A 20,029-nucleotide genomic window follows, 5' to 3' on the forward strand; every position below is an offset into this window, starting at 1 on the left:
TAACTATCGTCGCACTTGTTGGAGCGATAGTTTCGATAGTTCCGCCCCTAGTTGCGTGGGCAGCAGCTGGCGATTGTTGTTGTTATTATCAGCTGTGTTATGTTTGGATGCTAGGCGTATTTCCTCCCATTCCCAGCCGCCCCAACGCAATAACCCAACGCACCATCTAAGTTGGCTACGTGGAAGAGCTGGCACCTGCAATATGGTGCTTGGATGCCTGCCATGCTGCGGTCGCAATGGGTACCAGCAGATTGGGAACACAGGTGAGTCAAGGTGGCATGACCTTCTGGCCTTTGTTTTCGCATCCGCCATTATTCACACGGTTATTGCGCACTTTTGCAGGTCCTCGGTTCGGAGTGCGTCATCTGCAGTGCATCCTGGTGTTCTTCGGCCTGGCCGTGGCCTATTCCCTGCGGGTGAATCTCTCCGTGGCCATCGTGGCCATGACGGATCGCAATGCCAGCAATCCCGACTTTCCTGTATGTATGCCGATTAGAGCCCTGGGTGAATCAACAATATGTGCATTATTTAATGCTGATAACAGTTTCTAATGCAGTGATATATTAAGAGCTCTAATTTTAATAGCCCTATGCATTATCAGTATTTATAACACTTATTTACTGCAGGAATTCGACTGGAACGAGAGCACCAAATCGTACTTGCTCAGCAGCTTCTTCTGGGGCTATGTGGTCACCCAGATTCCAGGCGGCTATCTATCCGCCATTTATGGCGCCAAGTACATGCTGTTCTACGGAGTGCTCATCTGTTCCTTCTTGGCCCTGCTGACGCCCACTTGTGCCGTTTTTGGTGACTGGAAACTGGTGGTGGTGCTCAGGGCGGTCCAGGGACTCTGCCAGGGAGTCATCTTCCCCTCAACACACACGTTCCTATCTAAGTGGGCGCCCGCAGAGGAGCGCGGTCGTTTGGTGGGCTATAGCTACTCGGGCTCCCAGTTCGGAACCGTGGTGATGCTGTCCGTTAGTGGGTACATTGCATCTTCCTCGCTGGGCTGGCCCAGTACCTTCTACATTCCCGGATGCGTTGGCATCGTTTGGGCCTTCGTGTGGCTCTACCTTTGCTCCAGCACTCCAGCCCAACATCCCTCAATAACGCTTATGGAACGGAGATACATCGAGTCCTCTGGTCAGGCGAGGAGACCCTCTGATGCGGGACGCGAGGAGCAGCCACGTCCGCCGACTCCCTGGCTGAGAATCCTCACCTCGGGACCCTTTCTGGTGCTCGTCCTCGCCCACTGTGCTAACAACTGGGGCTTCTGGACACTACTTACGGAGATTCCAACCTTCATGAAGAACGTGCTGGGCATGGACATTAAAAACAATGGACCGCTGTCGGCACTCCCCTACTTCGCGATGATCCTGCTGACCTGTGTTTTCATCTGGCTGTCGGACGCACTAAAGCAAAGAGGAACCGTAATCCCCTTGGGCTTCTCAAGGAAGTTTTTCAACACGCTGGGAATGTGGCTCCCCATGCTCGCATTGATCGGATTGGGCTACATCACCGAGGGTGAAGCCAATGTCCGCCTGGCCATAGGATTGCTCACCACGGCGGTGGCCACCAATTCAGCTACTTATTTGGGCTTCCATGTAAACCACATCGACTTGTCACCCAACTATGCGGGTACACTGATGGGCATTACAAATTGTGCTGCTAATTTTATGAGCATACTGGCTCCCCTGATCGTGGGACTGATAGTTTGGGATGAGGTAATGAAACATTTACTCCTCTATGATTTCGCAAATGATATTCGTGTCCTTTACAGACAAATCCGGCGCAATGGCGGATAGTGTTCTTCTTCACCGCTTTTGTTTATTTTATTGGTAATCTCCTGTTCATGCTGTTCGGACGCACAAGGGTTCAAGCCTGGAACAGTCCCCTACCGACAAGGACGCCGTCACCAGGAGGAGTAGGAGATCCAGATGATGCTACCGAGGATCGAGCCCCGCTAATCGACGCATAAAACATAAGAGGACGTAAAACGTGGCCTAGGCATTGGTTGTAAATGTGAAACTTTTGTACCTTCAAGGAGAGGCATTCCATGGAATTGATGAATCGCAATTAGTATCGTATTACTAGCTATACACATGACACATATTTATGTCTACATATATATACGGGATATATACACTATTTATGTATAAAGCATTAAAACACTCTGTGTGGATTTTTCGTTTCGTTTTTATTGATATTTGTATTGTTAGTACATCATGGTGTACATATGGTACAAGACTTATATGCTGGCTATGTGGTATCCTGACATAATGCTAACTCTAAGACCTATCAACTAATTGCTCTAAGTGGAAATATCTAGGGTTCGAGAAAGGATGTTCAATGCAGGAAAAGTTCTTCATAGAAATTTAATTTACTGTTCTTACGGCGTAGAATTTGTGTATTTCTGCTTATCTAATTTAAAATCCTCACCGTACCTAGGGACGCAAAGACCCTCCGACCTTGTGTTTATCCTTCCATCTTATCCTTAACATATTTGTAGTTAAAGCTAGGTAATTACAAGTGGATACGGTTTTGTATTTTGGGCAAAAGCTGCTGGAGGAGCGTTTTGGACCCTTGAACCCCATCCGTATCCCCTCTGCCCCTATTTACATGATGAATCTCATCGCCTTCCGCTGCCGGAGGAGTGTGCTCAGTGCAGTTTGTGGTTGGCGGGCAGATCCTCGGAGCGGATGCATCGTCCGCGGTAGCAGATCTCCGTCTCGGAGGTGACTTTGGTCGAAGTGGAAGTGGCGTACACCACGTGCTCCATCAGATCCTTGTGGAAGCTGTCCTTTTTGCTCTCCGCCACGGTGGCTTCCGTGGTGGTGGCTTCATCCGCAGGCCCCAGAGTGGTTTTTTCCAGGGGTGTGACTGGACTTGTGCGTCGGATACTCGTGTACTCCTGACGCCGCTTACCCACGGCAGCCAGGGCGGCGGTCACTGCCTCGTCCTCGCTCTCCTCGATGGCAAACAGGTCGTGCAGCTGTTTCTTCACCTCCGAGAAGATGCTGGGCTGCACCTCCAGGTCGTCCACATCCGCTGCCGTGTCCATGCGGCGCGTGGCGCTCTCCTCGCTCACGGGTAGGGTGGAGGTAATGGTGGCCTCATCGACGTCGTGGGCGGTGGTCACCTCGTACTCCTCGGGCGTCGTGGGCGAGGCCACTGTGGTGGTCATCACCAAGGTTTCTGTCTGGGCCTCCGTGGAGGGAGTTAGGGGAGTGGTGGTCTTGGGCAGCTCCTCCTTTTCGCTGGCAGACTGAATAGCATTGTAGAGCTGAGGTCCCAGATTCTGGGATTCGGCCGTTTCGAAGTTCTCGGAGTTATCCGAGCTGCCAGATAAGCGGTTCTTCTTGTGCCACTTGCCACGTCTGCTCAGGCGACTGACAGTGCTGCTGGTGGATTCAGTGGTCGTTGCCTCAGGGGCCTTTCCCATGACTTCCTCCAACAGCTCGGCAAAGGATTTCTCTGGCCTGCGGGAAAGGGATTAGTTCTGAGATATTTCACATAAATCCAAACTCTTACTTTAGATTGGGTGCCATGATGGTGGTGCGCTGAACCGTCGAACCCCCGAGATCAGCAGCCACGTTGATCTCGTAGGTCTCCGGCTGATTGGTTGGTCCCGCGGTCACAATCTCCGGTTCGCTCTCGAAATTGTGCGTCTCGGTTTTGTACTTGGGACTCAGCGGCTTGAAGCTGTTCGAGTTGGTATTGCTGTTGGCTGTTTCCGAGGAAGGTGACCATTGGGATTCCTGGCCCTCCAGCTGGAAGGGCTGCTTGTACCGACGACGATGGGTGATGGGGGACTAAATGAGTAGCTAGTGTTAGAGGGGTTATAAAGATAATATTTATAACTTAAGTACCACTGTTGCCTCCTTTTCCTTGGGCTCCTGGTTGTTGTAGCGGCTCAGCTTGCGCAGACTTGGCTTCTGGGTGATGGGTTCGGATTCCTCCTCGGGCGCCACTGTTGAGGAGGAGGCAGGATGCGTGGGACGACGCTGTCGCTGACGCACCTTCACAACTCGACGGGGTGGCAGACGAGCACGGTTCTTGGGATATACAAAAAATAAGTTTGGATGGAGGAGGAATTTATATAAATTCGATCTTACCGATGGCCTATCCTCCGAGGGAGTGGTGGAGGTCACTGGCGCCTCCGTCGTTGTGGTTGTCCTCAGTCGAGGATAGTTCCTCCTCACGAAAGGCGAGCGACGTGTTGTTGTGGTCGTGGTCACTGGAGCCTCAGTGGTTGTAGTTGTCGTGGTCGTTGTGGTTGATGGCGTTGTGGTGGCCAGGGTGGTGAAGATGGGGCTCACCTCGTTGCGCACGATGGCCTCCGTTGGATTGAGATCCTCCTGGTTAGGGAAGTACCCTGGACCGTAGTTGTCCTTGGAGAACTCCTGGTAGTGCTGGGCAATCTGCATGGGCTCCAGCAGGTTGGCGGGGAAGCCGCTCTGCTCGCTGCCACCATCGATGCTGTTGCTCGGGGTCACCGTGTACACCTGCTGGGACTCCGAGGCGGGTCCTTCGGTGGTGCCCTGCACATCGTAGGAGCTGGGGATGGCCGTGGGACTGGTGGGTCGCCTGGACGGGGCCTTGAACACCGGGTAGTTCTGCTTGAGCACATCCCGCTGGTAGTCGATGTCCTGATCTTCGTGTGGCTTGCCGTTCTTCGAACCCTTCCTGGGCTTGGTCTTCAGGGTTTGGCGCTCTTCGGTCGTTGGCCTATAGCGGATGCGATTGGGGTTGCGGATGAGTGGGTTCCGGGCACTGGTGGGTCGACGGGTGGGGGTCACTGCCGACTCCTCGGCACCATCTCCGTTGCCTGAGGAGGCATCTGGCGCTGTGGTTCCTCGACTGCTGTATGGCCTTCGAATCCGGTGAGTGGGCAGCTTGCCATTGGACTCCGACTCGGAGTAGGAGACCGAGGAGGTCACCTTGGTAACCGCTGGCTTACGGGTGCGCAGCACTGGTCTCCTGGTGGGTCGCGTTTCCGGTTCCGGTTCGGCATATGGAGTGGTCGGGATCTGCGGCTGCAACTTGTCCTTCTCCTGCAGATTGTTAACCAGCCCGGGGATATCAGGAGTCAGAGCAGGCAGTTCCGAAGGCACATGGTAGGGATTCGGCTCGTACTCCACATTGCTGTTGTCCAGAATCTCGTTTTGCACCTGGTTATAGCTGGGGCGATGGTTCAGCGGCGCCTGCTGGTCCACATTGTTGTAGCCCACATCCGAAGTGGTGACTGGAACGGCAGCGGGAGTGTACAGATTGACCCTGTGCTTGGTCTTGATCCTCTGAGTAGTGGTTGTCGTGGGCAGGGAAGGCTCATAGTCAACTGAACTTGGGGTGTATTCGAAGGGGGGATTGGTGGTGTGTGGCCGCTGGCGGAAGGCATCCTGCTGACGGAAGTACTGCTTCATGCGGTGCTCCTCCTCCGTGGAGGCAGTTGGAGGTCGGGTGGTTAGTCGCGGCAGTGGCTCCTGCACGGGTTCCTGGACATACTGAGGATACAGTTGGCCACTGGAGCCGGGGAACTCGATTTGTGGCCGCGTGCTGTAGGTGAACAGCGATTGCGGAGCAGCCGTCGTCGAAGTGGTTGATGTGGTGGTCGATGTAGAGGTGCTCGAAGTGGAGCTGGTGGTGGCTTTGCTGCCCAGGGTCTTGAAGAAGTCATCCCCGCCGATCTGGTTGAGGGTGTCGAAGGGGTTCTGACTCTGGGCCTTGGTTGGCGATGGTCGGTAGATGGGCTGCTGCTGCACCTGGACATTCTGAGGCCGCTTCTTCTTGTGCCGCTCCTGCTTGGCGGGAATCTTCGGGGAGCTGACCTCCTGGATGCCATCCTGCACGTAGTAGTAGCTGAACTTGTTACCCCGCTCGGGAACCTGACCTTGAGCCTGGATCTGAGATTGGGTGGTGGTCTCGAAGGGATTGCGTGTGCTGCTCACAGCAGCATATGGACGTTGGGGTCGCACAGCAGGGGATAGTTGCTGGCTAGAGGCGATATCCTTAGCCCTGTTGACCACAATGGAACCCACATGGGGCTCCGGAAGCAGGATCTTATTGAAACCGTTGGGTGTACGGTAGCTCAAGGGAGCCACGAAGAAGGAAACATCACTCAAATCTCGATTGGAGGTGAGTTGCGAGAGATAGGGCAGGTCGAACTTGACATAGCCATCGGGAATGGGCATGCCAGCGGGTCCCACAAAGATCTCCGGGGTCTGCTTGGTGGGCGAGTCGATGACAGAGATGCTGTGGGCATTCCTCAGGGCAGTAACCACATCGGACTGCGAGGGACGAGAGCTGGATCGCAGCAGGAACATGGCCAATGGGGGCTGATGGGCCTTTGGCTTGGGCTTCGCTGTGGTATACTGCGTCTGCGTTTGCGCCTGATGTTGGGGCTGTGGCTGTCCAAAGCTCTGGAAGATGCTCTGTGGCTGACTGGTGGTAGTGCTGGGTCTCGAGGTGGTTCCTGGGCTGAAGTATTCACTGCCTCCACTGGGATCCTGGGTGTAGAACTGGTTGATCTGATAGGGATTCACCGCAGGCAGACCTGGGTTCACATTGAACTTGTTCACCTCGAAGTTGGAGTTCGATCCCGACTGCTGGCGCTGCTGGTTGTACAGGGTATCGTAGGGCACATAGAGCAACTGGACATCCTGGTCGCGAGTGGAAGATGGAGCTGACGAGGGAGCTGCCTTGTTCGAGCCAAAAAGAGTGTCTGTATCTGGATCTACAGGAAAGACTTGTGGGGTCACACTCTGTAGCGAGGCCTGCGTGGGCAGAGGCTTTCCCAGGGTCTTGGGAGGCAGAACATCCTGCACGTAGTTCTGCTGGTGGAGTGGTTTATTCAGAGCCTGAGCCAAGGGCTTCTGGGAGCCCAGCGAGTGGAAGTCCGGGCCAAAGGGTTGCCCCTGCTGTTGTCCGAAGAGCGAGGGTGGACTAAAGAGCGAGGAGGGAGCTGGAAACCCTCCAGTTCCTGCCCCAAAGGTGTGCTGGATCTGGTAGCCCGTCTGAAGGGTGGGCGGCGATTGAGCCTGACCCTCGCCGTTGCTGTGGAAGGGCATCTCGAACTTGAAGAACGACTGCGAGGTGGGCTCCTGACCCACTCCAGAGGCCTTCAGCGTGGAAGGAGCAGGTGGTGGTGCCTGGCGAAGAGGGAGCGCCTGACCTGCCCCGTTCGGATACCGCTGGAACTGGAAGGGGTAGTCGAACTGGGAGCCCGTCTTGGTCAGATCACCGAAGCGAGCGCTGGGCGGGAAGGTCTGCGAGTAGGTCAACACGCGTCCATTGCCCGTGCGATCCTTGCTGCCATCCAGGGGCTGTGCCAAGGGCACCCAGTCCAGTGTGTCCGTGTCGGACGTGGCCACGTTCTCCAGTTGCCTGGACCACTTGGCGGAGGATTCCTGGTTCTGAGCCAAACTAGCCGTAGCTAAAAGGCACAGCCAGGCGGCGGTGAGTTGCATGCCTTGCTTCATAGCTCAAGTGCCTGGGGAGGAGAGATCGGGTTGAGGATTTAATAGGATATTAAAGATATTTTTCAGTACTAAAAAAAAGGATAGCTATGACTATAACTAAGCCACCATTAAATAATTAGGAATTTTTCATTAATCCCTACAATGGTTTAAAGTTTTTCGTGCCTCAATCGCTAAAACCCACGGTTTGAATAATTAATTTTTGCACGCAAGGCTTGACATTCTCAAATGTCAATTTTCGACTCAGGCCAGTTACAAGAAGTCAACTAATAATCGTTTGTATCTTAACCCATTTGTAAAGAAGTAATTCAGATAAAACTTTAAAATTTTGGGTCATTTCAACCCACAATTATCGAAATTTGCCAATGCAAATACAGAAAACATTAATAAAGTGCAGGTTGTTTTCAGGCCGATTGAAAAACTTCGATGAAAGGTCACAAATAGTGGGCTGAGTGCCGAAAATGCCAAGAACTATAATGGCAAAAGCTCGAAACCGGAACACCCAGAACCGGTAACTAATTGTCCCTAGTAATTACACAGATGCCAATTTGCATAGTTCTACCATTGAATTTCCAATGAGATCTTTCCCATACTATGCATTTCTGTACCGGTTAGATTGCCCAACTTATAGCCAAGGTCGCTGGGCGTTCAGTGCAGCTGGCTGGGATTGTGGATTCTGGGCGATTTGAGTTTTTCACGATCGCCAGCGACTGGGGGGCTCAAGTGAAAGGTTTCTCCCCGTTTCGCTGGCTATCTGGCTGGCTGGCTGGGTTGTAAATCAACAGATAATTGCCGGGGTCTTGGTCTTCGCGGCGGCATCTGGATTGGATTGGATCGGCTGCTGGTGTGGCAAGTGTAACTGTCGGTGCAACTGGTCGGCAACGGCCGGCGGACTCTGGCCATAACTGCTCCAGCCAAGTGGCCATAATTGTGCGCTTGTTTTCATTTGGCCAATGCGAGAAATTGCAATAGTTAAGGCGAAATGGCAGCGACTGCGGCTTTTAGCGTGGCTTTGGTAATGCGCCATTGAGTAGCCATGATCCATGAACCGCGATCAATGATCGGCGACAGATTTCCTCATTGCGAAACGGTTTTGCATACGGCTGAGATGCTAATTGCGTCATCGGCCGGCGTAATCATTGGGCCTCTTTTTTTGCTGTTCGCCCAGAAGATTCGCCATATGAATATGAAATCGAAAGTGAGGCTGCCAACCGACCAAACCTGATAGCTGACCACTGACCACAAGTGAGCACACAGATCTCCGATCTGCGATCCCCGACGAGCACTTTCGTTTTCACTTTTCCACTGAATTAATCGCACACATGCCCCCAACGAACGGATGCCGCATTAAATGGGTTAAACGAAAGCAAAAGTCGGCGAAAAACGAAAAATGAAAAATGAAAACAGTAAAGTAATGCGAAATATCGTAACAGCGAAAAACGGAACTTGCAGCGGTGCAGCAAGTCGGGAGAGCACTGTCCACAGGTGGCACAGTGAAAGAAGAAAGTTCACTCATGTGCTGGGGCCAGAGCGGGATGGCGGGAAAAATGATAGAAATTAGACTCACTTGCGGTCAATATTTCGGACCGAAAACCAGTTATCAAAAGGTTCGGCAAAGCAAACAACGTCGCACCTCAGTGGGTTTGTTGTGTTTTTATTGTTATTTTTTCAGAGAGGCGTACTGCACTTGAAAACGCCGTCGATCATCGAAAGTGAAATGTGACAATGCCCTCGGAAAGCGGTGTGTCTGGGCTCCAGGTACTCGAAATTTCCCTTTCATTTCGGAGCGGCATCGAAGCGGACTTTCCTCGCTGGCGGGGGCGTGTCTCTTCGAAGTCTTTGGAAGTCTTTCGAATTAATTGCATGACAGCCGGGACTTTATGGCTGACCAAAACCAAACCGCAGAGCCGGATGTAAGCAGCCAAAGAGCAAACACCTAAGCCGCTTAGATCTACATGGTCTGAAATCCACGAAGGGATTACAATTCGCCTTCTGGCATTGGCATTGTTTCATCGCTTTGCTGATCATTTGGGTGTGATCCAATTTGATTACCTGTGTTCACACCCCGGCCACGCACCACACCCTCTAATCCCAAATCCGCGTGGGTGGCCACAAGGTCACTCCAGTTCCATTGTACACTTACCATAAACAGCTAACTAACTTGGCCCGAAGTTCGTCGAGGTAACTGAAACTGAAACCGAGACAGTATATCATTAGTTGGCTTGTAATTAAGAGGGAATGCAAATAATGGGGATTACAAGATGTGTGCAGAGCAACCTAGAGATCTATCTGTTGGATGTGGTAATGCCACCTGAAGATACATTCGCAGCTCGGTTTCTAGAGCTCACCCGCTTTAATTGCATCTGGAGGCTGCAGCGGCCACGCTCAGCTGGCCACACAAAAGCACACCTACTTGGGGTGTTTTTTGGATTTTTTTTGGAAACGCCTGCGGATCTGCAGCCGGGTTATTAGAGCGCAGAAACCCAAGAATGTGCGTGACCCAAGTGACTCACTATTGGCAATCCACTGGAAACTATGCCAAATCGTGACACACACTGTCCGCCAGAAACTTGCACAATTCGCGCACTAAATATTGACTGATTGTATCGCTCGGCTGCTGAAATCCGTCAGCTACAGATCTTTCAGTTACAGTTATGGCCAATTAGCGTGACTGGCTAACGACGGGCCCGGGATTGATGGCCACCGTGTATATGGTTTTTAACGCTGCCCTGGCAAACGCATAAATTATGCAGAGCCAATGAACCCGTCGCCAAACAGAAAGACTGAACATGAAAAACGTAACGAAAGCGACAATGAAATGCGCTTTTCCGACTGATGGCTGCCATTCATTCAGGGGGCGTTCGCTAGCCAGGCCTGCCGGAAAGAGCTCCAATGCCAGAAGGAAAATCGGACGGAAAAACACTGATTTCTTGTTCGGCTAATTCCTCAAATTTTATGCCACAGCGACCCCGAAGAAATGTTTGAAATTATTAAACGAAATGTAAATTTCACGCAACGCAGAAAAAAACAAAAACTTTCATTTCTCGCTGCTTTCCAAATGAGGTAAGTGGATGGCTGATGGCTGATGGCCGATGGTGGAGGTGGCTTTGCTTTTGGTTTGGCTTTGCTATTGGTGGCACCTGCTCAGCAAACCAAAACATGCCGCGGGCTTGGCTTGCGTAATCCCAAGAATTTATGCTCGAGCATTTGAAAGCGAAAGTATTTCTCCTCGACATTTCTTTTTTAATTGGAATGCGGGGGAGTGGAGGTTGCGCAATCCGGATAACCGGATGCGTTGGGCCGTTTGACGAGCGGAATTGGCTGCCTTAAGTGGCCTAAACGCTTATCACGCCGCGCATCGCAAATCGAATTGCGCAAATGATGGGCCAGGCTAATTACAAAATACAAAACTCTTGCCACAGGCCCGTCGCCACTGAGCCGCAGATAACTGGCCCAAAACAATGTGACAATTGCAACAGAGCAGGCAGCTCTACTCTATATATATATATATGAAAAACCATAAAGCAAGCGCTGACAACACAAAGCGGCAACTGGAGCGGCTGAAGAAAGCAAGAGTGGCTCGGAAAACATGTAGCCACAAGTACTTGTCGGCCATGTCTCGAGTGCGGGGCTCATTCTGGCTCAGAAAAGGCTTGTGCAACGCCGAGGGTATCCACATAAACCGCCTGCCGCAGATACATTCGAGTGTATGTGCCCAGATGAACATTAGCAATCAATCCACATCCGTGACCAAGACACGGAGTGTGAGAAAAAATTCAGTAGGCCAAGACACTTCAACTTGTCGGGGTCTAGACTACAGACTCTAGAAGGAAAAACAGAGACAAAACGGAGCAAAAAGCCCCAAATGGCCGCCTTGTTTTAGCAGCCGGCTGCTGACTAATCAAGTGTGTGGGTTTTCAGGGGGTGCCGAGCTGGGGGGCTCCGCGATCTTTGGGGGCCGTGCATGCAACTGCGGATCACGACTCGGATCCAGCGGACCAGCAATAAATGCCCGGGCCGGGAGCCATTTGAATTGAATTTTTTGCCCGGCCTGAATGCACTTTGAATCCGATATTGCCGCATGCAAGGCAATTACTCACACTTAGAATTCAGTGCGTGTCACAAGTGCTGGGTAATTATTGTTTTGAAAGACCGCTGAGCATAATCGATATTAATCTCTCGAAAGGGGAGGGAAAACATTACTCGATTCATTGGCCCACTAATTTTGATCTGAAGATCTTATACAACTTTAAATGTTTTGAAAAATATCAAAAAAGAAATTAATAAAAACATTAAACTTGAAACTTTGAGAAGCTGAATAGGAAGTATTGAAATGATAATAAGGAAATATTATACATTTTATTTCATATTAAATATTTCCTTTGAACAAGGCTCTTCATAAGCTATAAATTTGTGTTTATACTCTGTAATGATTTGGGCAGTTAAAAAAGGTATAAAATGGTTCGGTATTTTTTACGGGCATTGTTAAATTTTGCTTAGATATGACTCATAAATAACAGAATGTTCATATTTAATGATCTCATATAATGATTTTTTTATATTTTGTGACCGATAGCATTTGGCTAAATGATCATTTAAATTTAATTTTACCAAATTAACGCATTACCGAACCCAACAGATGGCAGATACATAACTGACCTAGCCGTATTAATTTCTCAATTTATAAACTAATTAAAGAGAAGCACCAAAACTGAAAAAATCGCCGACCATTAGGTTCTGCAACACATTCCGGCGAACAAAGCCAGCTAACGAGCCGAGTTCGGGTCTTAAGTCTTTTGTTTGGCCCGCTGAGAAAGTCGTAATCCCGGGCTCAACGCTTGACAAATTGAACATTTTGCGTTTGAGTAATTGAAAGCCACGAAAGACGAAGACCACACGGGCAGGATGGAATCGTTGATGGGTAGGCACGTGCTGAGCGATGGAAGCTTCTGCAGCTACGCAGAGTCATTTGCACGTTTCACTTTCATCGAGGGGGGTAAAAGTGGGGGGCAAATAAACACATCAGGCGCCACATTAAGACATGACAATAAAGAAAAAGTGAGTCTGAGCGGTATTATATTTTCTTGACACTTTCGCGAGTTTTGTTCCCCGCCCCCGCCGTCCCCCTCTTCTATATTGGCTGGCATTGGCCGATGCGGCGGCTACGTGATTTCAGTCCGCTGCCAAAGGCTGCGATGTGGAGTCCGCTGGACGTGGGACAGGCAATTGGCCGGCCGGCGGCCATCGCCTGCGTTTATTGTAATTAGAAAGTATTTAATTTCGAAAACGCTGTCTGCTCGCATATAAAAAAGCTATGTTCACATAAAAATAAACAAAAATTTCAAACAAAAACCTCGGGTAGTTTATTTTTTCCCTCTTCTGTTGGCCCTCATGTTGAAATGACAAACAAACGAATAAGTGCACACATTAGTTCCGTTGAGATCGGATGCCAGATCGCAGATTAGGGAAGAGAAATGTCGGAATATGTAAATTGGCCCGATAAACAAGATTTTTCTTGTCCGAAACCAAAAGTTTCTCCAGGTGAAAATTGGGTTAATGAAGTGGAGATGTAGATGGAAAACCTAGGCGAACCCAAAGAATGGACCAGTTTCTTTTTCTGTTTTTGTTTTTTGGTCAGGGGTCTGGCCACCTTAGCTTTTAATGAGGAAGTCTGCCCATAAAGCTTGACTCAACTTGACTCTCTATAGGATGGATGGCTGTTTGGTTAGACGGATGGATAGGTGGATCGACCATAAGTCTTTGGGCAAACAAATTGCATGCCAGTTAACGAGTGTCGGTGGGCAAAAACAAAATGAAATTTCCAAATAATTAGAGCGTGAAAAAATAAACAGCAAAATTGCCAAGACAGCCAAATGCGTTGAGTGTGTGGTTAGTTGAGTGGAGAGTTAAAATTTCTATTCGCCTTTTTGGGCAAAAAAATAAAAGACCCCACTTACCGCTCTCCCCTGCAGCTGCTGCTTCTTCTCCTTCCTGGACAGCGGCTGATGTTTCTCTTTCACTTGGCTTAATTCAATTAAGACCTTTATCTTCCCAATTCGAATTAGCCACAATCCAAGCGTTATACTTTTCCTTTTATAGATATTATTTGGTTGAATTTCACTTGGAATTTGCACACTTTAAACGGCAGGAAGCTCACGCACTTTCGGCAAAAGACAGAATCAAATGCCGCTGGTACCACTGTGCGTATACGCGATGCGTATGAGTGTTACACTTGCAGATCAAGATACAACTTGAGTTAACAGTTAGCCGGAGCTGGTTTTAGCCGCGTCTGCATCGTTGGCGTGCCGTTAACAGACTGAAGAAATGAAAAGCGTCGCGGGCCAAAGTAAGTAAGAGTGGTTCGCTCGTGGTTTTCATCCAACTGCCTCCGCCGCCGTCGACGTCGGCAGCGCAGTCGCAGTCACCGCCGCAGTCGACGTCGACTTAGGCGCAACCAAAGCGGCTTTTTACAGCTTTTGGGCCAACAAAAGACTTGGCCAACCAGCAGGCTAAGCTCCTAGCTGAAAAGATCCTCCAATGATTTGTTGTGGTTAATTGAAATTATCAGCGGAGGAGGTGGATGGTGGTGGTGTCCACAAGAATGCACTAAATGCAAATCAACTTGGCCATAAATGTTAACACGTTTTAGCTTAAGTTGCGGCGATGCTGTTCCAGTTTTGCAATCTTTGCTGGCGACAAGTTTTTTCTGCTGCTGGGAAAATCGATCTGTGTGGGTCTCATGAGTCGTGTTACACCCCTCGCTGAAATATATCGATGCTATACCAAGCAATTCCATAATTCTGACTCAGTGCCATGTGGCTTTCGAGCCGTGCATCTAGCTTTTAATTGGCTTTTTAGGCTTTGCTCTGCAGCCAAGGTCGTTTTGTTGCTGCACAAATTCCATTATGAGTTTAATTGAATTGTTTGTTTTGGTTTTTTTTATGCGTTTCCTCGCATTTTTGGTTGGTTTGTTAGGAAACGCATAAACCGATTGATATAAAACCAATTAAAACGCATTGAAACCATTTTTCTCAGCTGACCTTTGCCGACTTGTCTTTTGTTACAAATTAGTTACAAACTTAACAAAGACTGTAATTACAAAGAAAGCCTAATTTTGAGTGGTAAGCTTAAATATATGGTTGGGGTGTTTACGATAATTAGCGTGAAAACTAAAATATGCAACATAATGCTACATGTGTTAATTAAATAATTTAACGAACTAGGTTGATTTTCAAAAAAAGGTAAAGCGATTCTTCTTTTCTAATATTTAATGTGATTTTAAATTTTTTGTAATGAATAGTTTAAAAATTTAAAGTCCTACCACTTTCATTTGATAACCAACTAGTATCTATTGATTTTGTGTTCCAGTTTCGTTGTCAAATTTTTCGTAGCCATCCAGAACTGGCCTTAAAAAGAGGGTTTTCTCAGCTTCTTTGAGGGTCAATTAAAATATTAACATACTAAAGTAACTAGCTATGATTTTTTTTCATTTGTTGAATATTTTTTTTTAAATTTTAAGTCAACCCAACTTAATTTAAGTAAAAAACGAACTAGAAACTTTTTTCTGTGTGCCAACTTGGTTGCCAAATATTTCGTAGTCTGTAGAACTGGCCTTAAAAAGAGGTCTTTTTCAGCTTCTTTGACGGGCAATTAAAATATTCTCATAGCGGCAGCCGCTCGGTTTCCGCCAGGCAAACAATTGTCCAAGTCAGACGTTTACGGATCGTGGAAATTGAGTTAATTAGCATATTATTCAGCGTCCGCCATTAGCCGCTATGCATTGGGTAACCCAAACAAGGCGCTCGCTTTTCCTTCGCATTTTCAATTTTCCAGCCGCAATCGCAATCGAGATGAGTGCATTGACAGGAGCAGCGCCTCGGCCGCAAATCCAATCAGTCAGCTTGTCAAAACGCCTGCCCACCTGTCTTGTCTCACCTGCCGCCCCAGGTGGGCGTGAGTTATGTGCGGACCGATGACGTACGAGGAGGGTTTCCACCTCGCGGCCTGAGTTATGTGACGGCATCTTTCGGCGATCATTCAACCGCGACGGTCCGGCACTTCCGCCCGCTGGTATTTCCACTAGAACAAAGCACTTTCACCTGCTCCGCAGTTCGAGAATCAATTGAAATCGAAGTGGAAATCAATTGGCGGGCAGTGGTTAAGAGCAATTAGCGTTGACCTTTTCACAGGTGTCTCGCTGGCTGGCTCACACGCCCAAGGCGATGCCAAATGGCAGAGGTAACAGATCGCGACCTTCAGCCCTGCTTATGAATGGCTTTTCCCAAGCTCTTTGAGCATTTTCCACGACGTATGCGGAAAAGAGTGACGAGATTTGCATAAAATTTGAGTCGAATGGTTCCCACAGCACATGCAGATAGATACAGAAAGATACAGATAGATCAACTTAATTGGCTCGGCTTTCCTGGCATAACTCAGCCTAATTAGGCGAAGAATCTTTCGGGGCCAGGACAGGTGATAAGGCGCGGATGGCTGATGTAACTGCGACAAGAGACATCAATATATTTCACTTATGCAATCCGCCGAAGGAGAGAGCTGGGATGTCGATGCGTCGACGCATCGAGAGAAAAGTGCTTTTAGGCTCACGAAAGTAAGACAACTTTTTGCCCCTGCCCCCCGGGTGATGCCAAAAACGATGGCTCTTGGCCATAAAACGCTTCCTGCTCCGCTGCATCAGTGTGTCTGGTCAAAATGTGGTCGAAATCTAAACTGGATTGCCGGCGGAGAGCCTCTGGAGCCCACTTTTTCTTCGAGCGCCTCACTGGTTTCCTTCCTTGTGCTTGGATTTGGGTTAGCCAAACATTTATCTGTTGGTTTTTATGTTGATGTAGCTGACGATCCAGATGGGGGGATAAAACAGCAGGGGAAGTGTATCAGTGGGTGAAACCAGCAGGAGATTGGCTCGAACAAAGGGGGTCTAATCAGCTAATTTGGTACATGTTGCTCAGTATTTTTTGCTAGCTTGTAGTACAATATTAAGTGAAAATAATATCAATAAAAACTGTATTGAAACCGTTTTATGACTGTGAATTATTACCTATACCCATACAATACGATATATTTTAGTGCTACCTTTTTCAATTATTTCCCAGCCACTTCGAAGAGCATCCACTCTCCGCATTTCACTTTCCGCCAGCGCATTTATTTTGGTTCACTCTGCCGACTGCAATTAAAATTTTGTAATACGGTGACCAAAAAAAAGATGGAAAACACATATATCCCCAGCACAAACAACATCGCGGTGAAAAATTACGACAAACCGAAAAAAAAAACATTCGCTTTAAACGGTCGAATGGAATGTGTGTTTTGTCGGGCAGCGAATAATTTTACCACTTTCAAAAACAAAAATGATTTTCAATTTCACTAAACTATAGGCCAGGGTGTCGGCAAATGGGGACTAAGTGAGGAGATACGATTGGACGTACACATAATAATTATGCATGCGGCGTATTAAAAAGCGCGAACCTTAGAAACGATTCAAAAACCGAACGAAATCGAAAACGAATCGAATCGAATTGAGTTGTGGCATTGGGAAAACGACGGGGATGGTGGCAATTTCACTTTCCTTTCCCCAAACTCACTGCAGTGACTCCGACTGCATTTCAATTTTCCGCATTGGGCGAGTGTGTGTGAGGTTAGTTTTTCATTTTCATATCGTTTTGGAGTGGTCTCTTCAGTTGGCATGTTAATGTAGGTCCGAGACTCTGATCGAGAGCAGAGCGGAGGGAAAGTCCAGTCTAGAGCCGCTCAGGGAAACAATTAAACCCCATGAAAGTGATTATCGAACGCAATTTCACTGCCAAAATTTCTGGCTTAATGTAATTTCAATTACGTGCTGGCCGGAAACGAAATCGAAGACAGGCAGCCGCTGCCCGAAAACGTCAGTAGTCGCTCACGATGTCACAAGCGACGGTTGGCAAATTGTAATGTGTTCCTCGGTGAGTCACGGATCAACGCGGTGGCATGCAGATTGCGTCGACTTGTCTCATTCATCGAGTTGCGTGCGGCGAGTTCAGGGCGGGTCAAGAAACCAGATCCAGGCGACACAGTCCGATTCGCTGATATAATACCCGACTTAGGGCATTGATTTAAAGCATCTTTAATGGAATCAAAACCCCGTGTCACTTGGTATCAGTACAAGTTCTAAGGTTGCAAAAAGAAAGTAGAATAGGAAACTACTTAAATTTTGTTAAGATACATTTAAGATACATTTTATCTGTACCAATTATATCTTGCGGATGAATGAGTAAGTATAAAAAAATCTTTCACAAAACGCAAACACTATTAAGCTTTCAATATACAAACACGAAAACAAGCAATTCGTTTTATAGATAGCTATCTGAATATGTATTAAATTACGATTTTTAAAAAGTGCACATTTATTTTTTAAAGACCAAATTTTCCATATGGGAGCGCCTTTAAAAGATAATGCAAATTTAGCAAAATGTGTTAAGCTGTGGTAATGGAAATAGTCTATTAAATACACATGTAAATTGCACTTTCAAATAAAATGGTTTTTAGTTTGATAGCATAGTGTAAAGAGTAAGGAGTTTATTAGTCCATAGCAATAAACTCGTAGTAAAATGTAATTAAAATTGTTTTTACAGTTGTATCCCCAACTCATAGAATAATTTTAATTATAATCTACAACGAATTCAGTTGTATCTATACCTCTAAAATTTTTTTTTTATTAACTTTAACAACGAGTTCATACCTACAAATCTTCACTATTATTATGCACCAAACACGCTATTAACACACCTTACACACCTTAAGCAATATATAGCAAATAGGATTTTAGTTCAACACACAAGAAAATACTTACTGAATAACCAAATAAATAAAAATTAAGATATTATCCAATTTTTTCAGCCCATCTTACCCCTAATCTCCTGCCTCGCACTGTAATGTTCGCTTATAATGCAATGTTTGCGGCAAATAAAATTCAATCTCAACGCGAATTATTTCAGCCGCCTTCAAGTGCACGCTGTTTTGTGGGTGCGCTGTTGACTATGAGTGAAATTTCGCTGTCCGCCTGTGTTTGACATGGAAATTAGTGGCACCGCAGCAGAGAAATGTTATAATGCCATAATGGCTGCCTAATGAGCTTGGCACACCGCTGCGTATACTTGATGTACATACGCATAGGAGTGTGTACAAATGCCATGAACATGAACATTTTCCAAAGCCAAGCCCAAACAGTCCTCTTGAAACTTGTAGTCTTTGCGCTTTAATGCCTCACTTCGCTTGTGGCTTCTTTGGCGCCTTTGGCTTTTTGGCTTGTAAATTGTAAATTGTTTCAAAGAGAAGAGCTCTCACCTGTTGTTGCTGTGGTTGTCGCGGCCCATATTCGTGTTAATCATTCGCTGAATTGCACTTTGTGGCGTTAGATAAGGGTCTTGCCGGTATTTTTACAATTGACAAACGATTATGTAAGCCAGCGCTGCTGGGCAGCCGATGTCCCCCATTCGATGGGATTTTTGCGCCATTGTCGCGATCTCGATTCGCTCCACTCCCCAAATTGAAATGCACTTAGGTGAGATTCGAACGTTGGCGGAGGCTGCAGACGCTTTGCCACAGATAAATCACCAAAAAATCATCAGCGGCGGTTCGAACGGAGACCGCCGAGATCGATTATGCAGCAGCGATATATTCACTGAAGAGAACCAGCGAAATCAAGTTTAATTTAATGAATGCTGCAGAGAAAAAAATTACATAAAAGGTTGTCGCACATATCTCTTTTATTGAAATGACTCTAATTTTACAACCTATAAAACCGTAGAGAAATTAATTGATAATTTGTTTAACATCGTTAAAAGGTGTCAGGTAAATCTGTAAAAAAAGGTCTTTAAAAATGTTTACCGGTACTCTGATTTTCAACAAAAGTTAATGTCAAGAGAAAACTATTTATAGAAACTTACAATATAATTTCTATTTATCAAATTGGAAAAATATTAGTAAACTAAGTTAACATATATAATATGTTAATTTTTCATATTTTGCCTACTTCAAAATGTATAATAAGCCTTTGTTTTTAAAATAATGTACTCAAAAATCCAAGATTTATAAAAACCCGGTTTTGAGCTAAGTAAAATATTCTCTGTACACCTACTGGAAAAATGATTTGTATGTATATAATCCGATCCTGTTTTTAATATAATATCATAATTACACAAAAAACGAACTTGAACTTAGTACAATATGGTTGGTATACCTATATAAAGATGATTTGTTTTCGTGTGTACTCCAGCTGTTTTCTTTTGATAAAGCATAACGATGTTGTTGCTGCGAAGTCCGGATTGCGTAAGATTCGGGCCACGACAGGCGGGTCGTAAATTGGCCGAGATTTTGCGAAACGCAGCTCGAGTAGTGCAATTTCATGCATGCCGATTTTATGTGAGCAACAACATTAAAACAACTGCGGCAACAGCATCGAACCTTATGACCATTGTACAGTTTGGGTGAAATAGCTATCTCCGCCAATTGGGGTTCGGAAAGCTGTGATAAAAATAGCACAAGAAAGCAAAATCGCCAAA

General features: G+C 47.1%; 2 protein-coding genes across 2 annotated transcripts; one reads left to right on the forward strand and one right to left on the reverse strand.

Moving 5' to 3' along the window:
* Positions 1 to 63: 63 nt before the first annotated feature.
* On the forward strand, positions 64 to 2,182 carry MFS15 (Major Facilitator Superfamily Transporter 15). Its single transcript, XM_017085559.4, has 4 exons — positions 64 to 263; positions 343 to 479; positions 627 to 1,724; positions 1,781 to 2,182. Exons 1-4 carry the CDS (start codon positions 203 to 205, stop codon positions 1,976 to 1,978), a joined length of 1,494 nt encoding a protein of 497 aa, XP_016941048.3. The 5' UTR covers positions 64 to 202; the 3' UTR covers positions 1,979 to 2,182.
* LOC108018119 (mucin-2) lies at positions 2,179 to 13,800 on the reverse strand. Its single transcript, XM_017085558.4, has 6 exons — positions 13,433 to 13,800; positions 9,619 to 9,666; positions 4,116 to 7,489; positions 3,870 to 4,055; positions 3,532 to 3,812; positions 2,179 to 3,479 (listed from the first exon to the last, which is right to left on the reverse strand). Exons 3-6 carry the CDS (start codon positions 7,476 to 7,478, stop codon positions 2,660 to 2,662), a joined length of 4,650 nt encoding a protein of 1,549 aa, XP_016941047.2. The 5' UTR covers positions 7,479 to 7,489; positions 9,619 to 9,666; positions 13,433 to 13,800; the 3' UTR covers positions 2,179 to 2,659.
* Between the last annotated feature and the right edge of the window lie 6,229 nt (positions 13,801 to 20,029).

The sequence above is a fragment of the Drosophila suzukii genome, chromosome 2R (genome assembly GCF_043229965.1).
Source record: "Drosophila suzukii chromosome 2R, CBGP_Dsuzu_IsoJpt1.0, whole genome shotgun sequence".
In the NCBI taxonomy this organism is placed as follows: Eukaryota; Metazoa; Arthropoda; class Insecta; order Diptera; family Drosophilidae; genus Drosophila; species Drosophila suzukii.

Coding starts and splice junctions, on each gene's coding strand:
- MFS15 (XM_017085559.4), top strand. CDS start 203: ATGGTGCTTGGATGCCTGCCATGCTGCGGTCGCAATGGGTACCAGCAG. Junction 480..626: donor CCAGCAATCCCGACTTTCCT/GTATGTATGCCG, acceptor TATTTACTGCAG/GAATTCGACTGGAACGAGAG. Junction 1,725..1,780: donor GACTGATAGTTTGGGATGAG/GTAATGAAACAT, acceptor TGTCCTTTACAG/ACAAATCCGGCGCAATGGCG.
- LOC108018119 (XM_017085558.4), bottom strand. CDS start 7,478: ATGAAGCAAGGCATGCAACTCACCGCCGCCTGGCTGTGCCTTTTAGCT. Junction 4,056..4,115: donor CCTCGGAGGATAGGCCATCG/GTAAGATCGAAT, acceptor GTATATCCCAAG/AACCGTGCTCGTCTGCCACC. Junction 3,813..3,869: donor AGGAAAAGGAGGCAACAGTG/GTACTTAAGTTA, acceptor CTACTCATTTAG/TCCCCCATCACCCATCGTCG.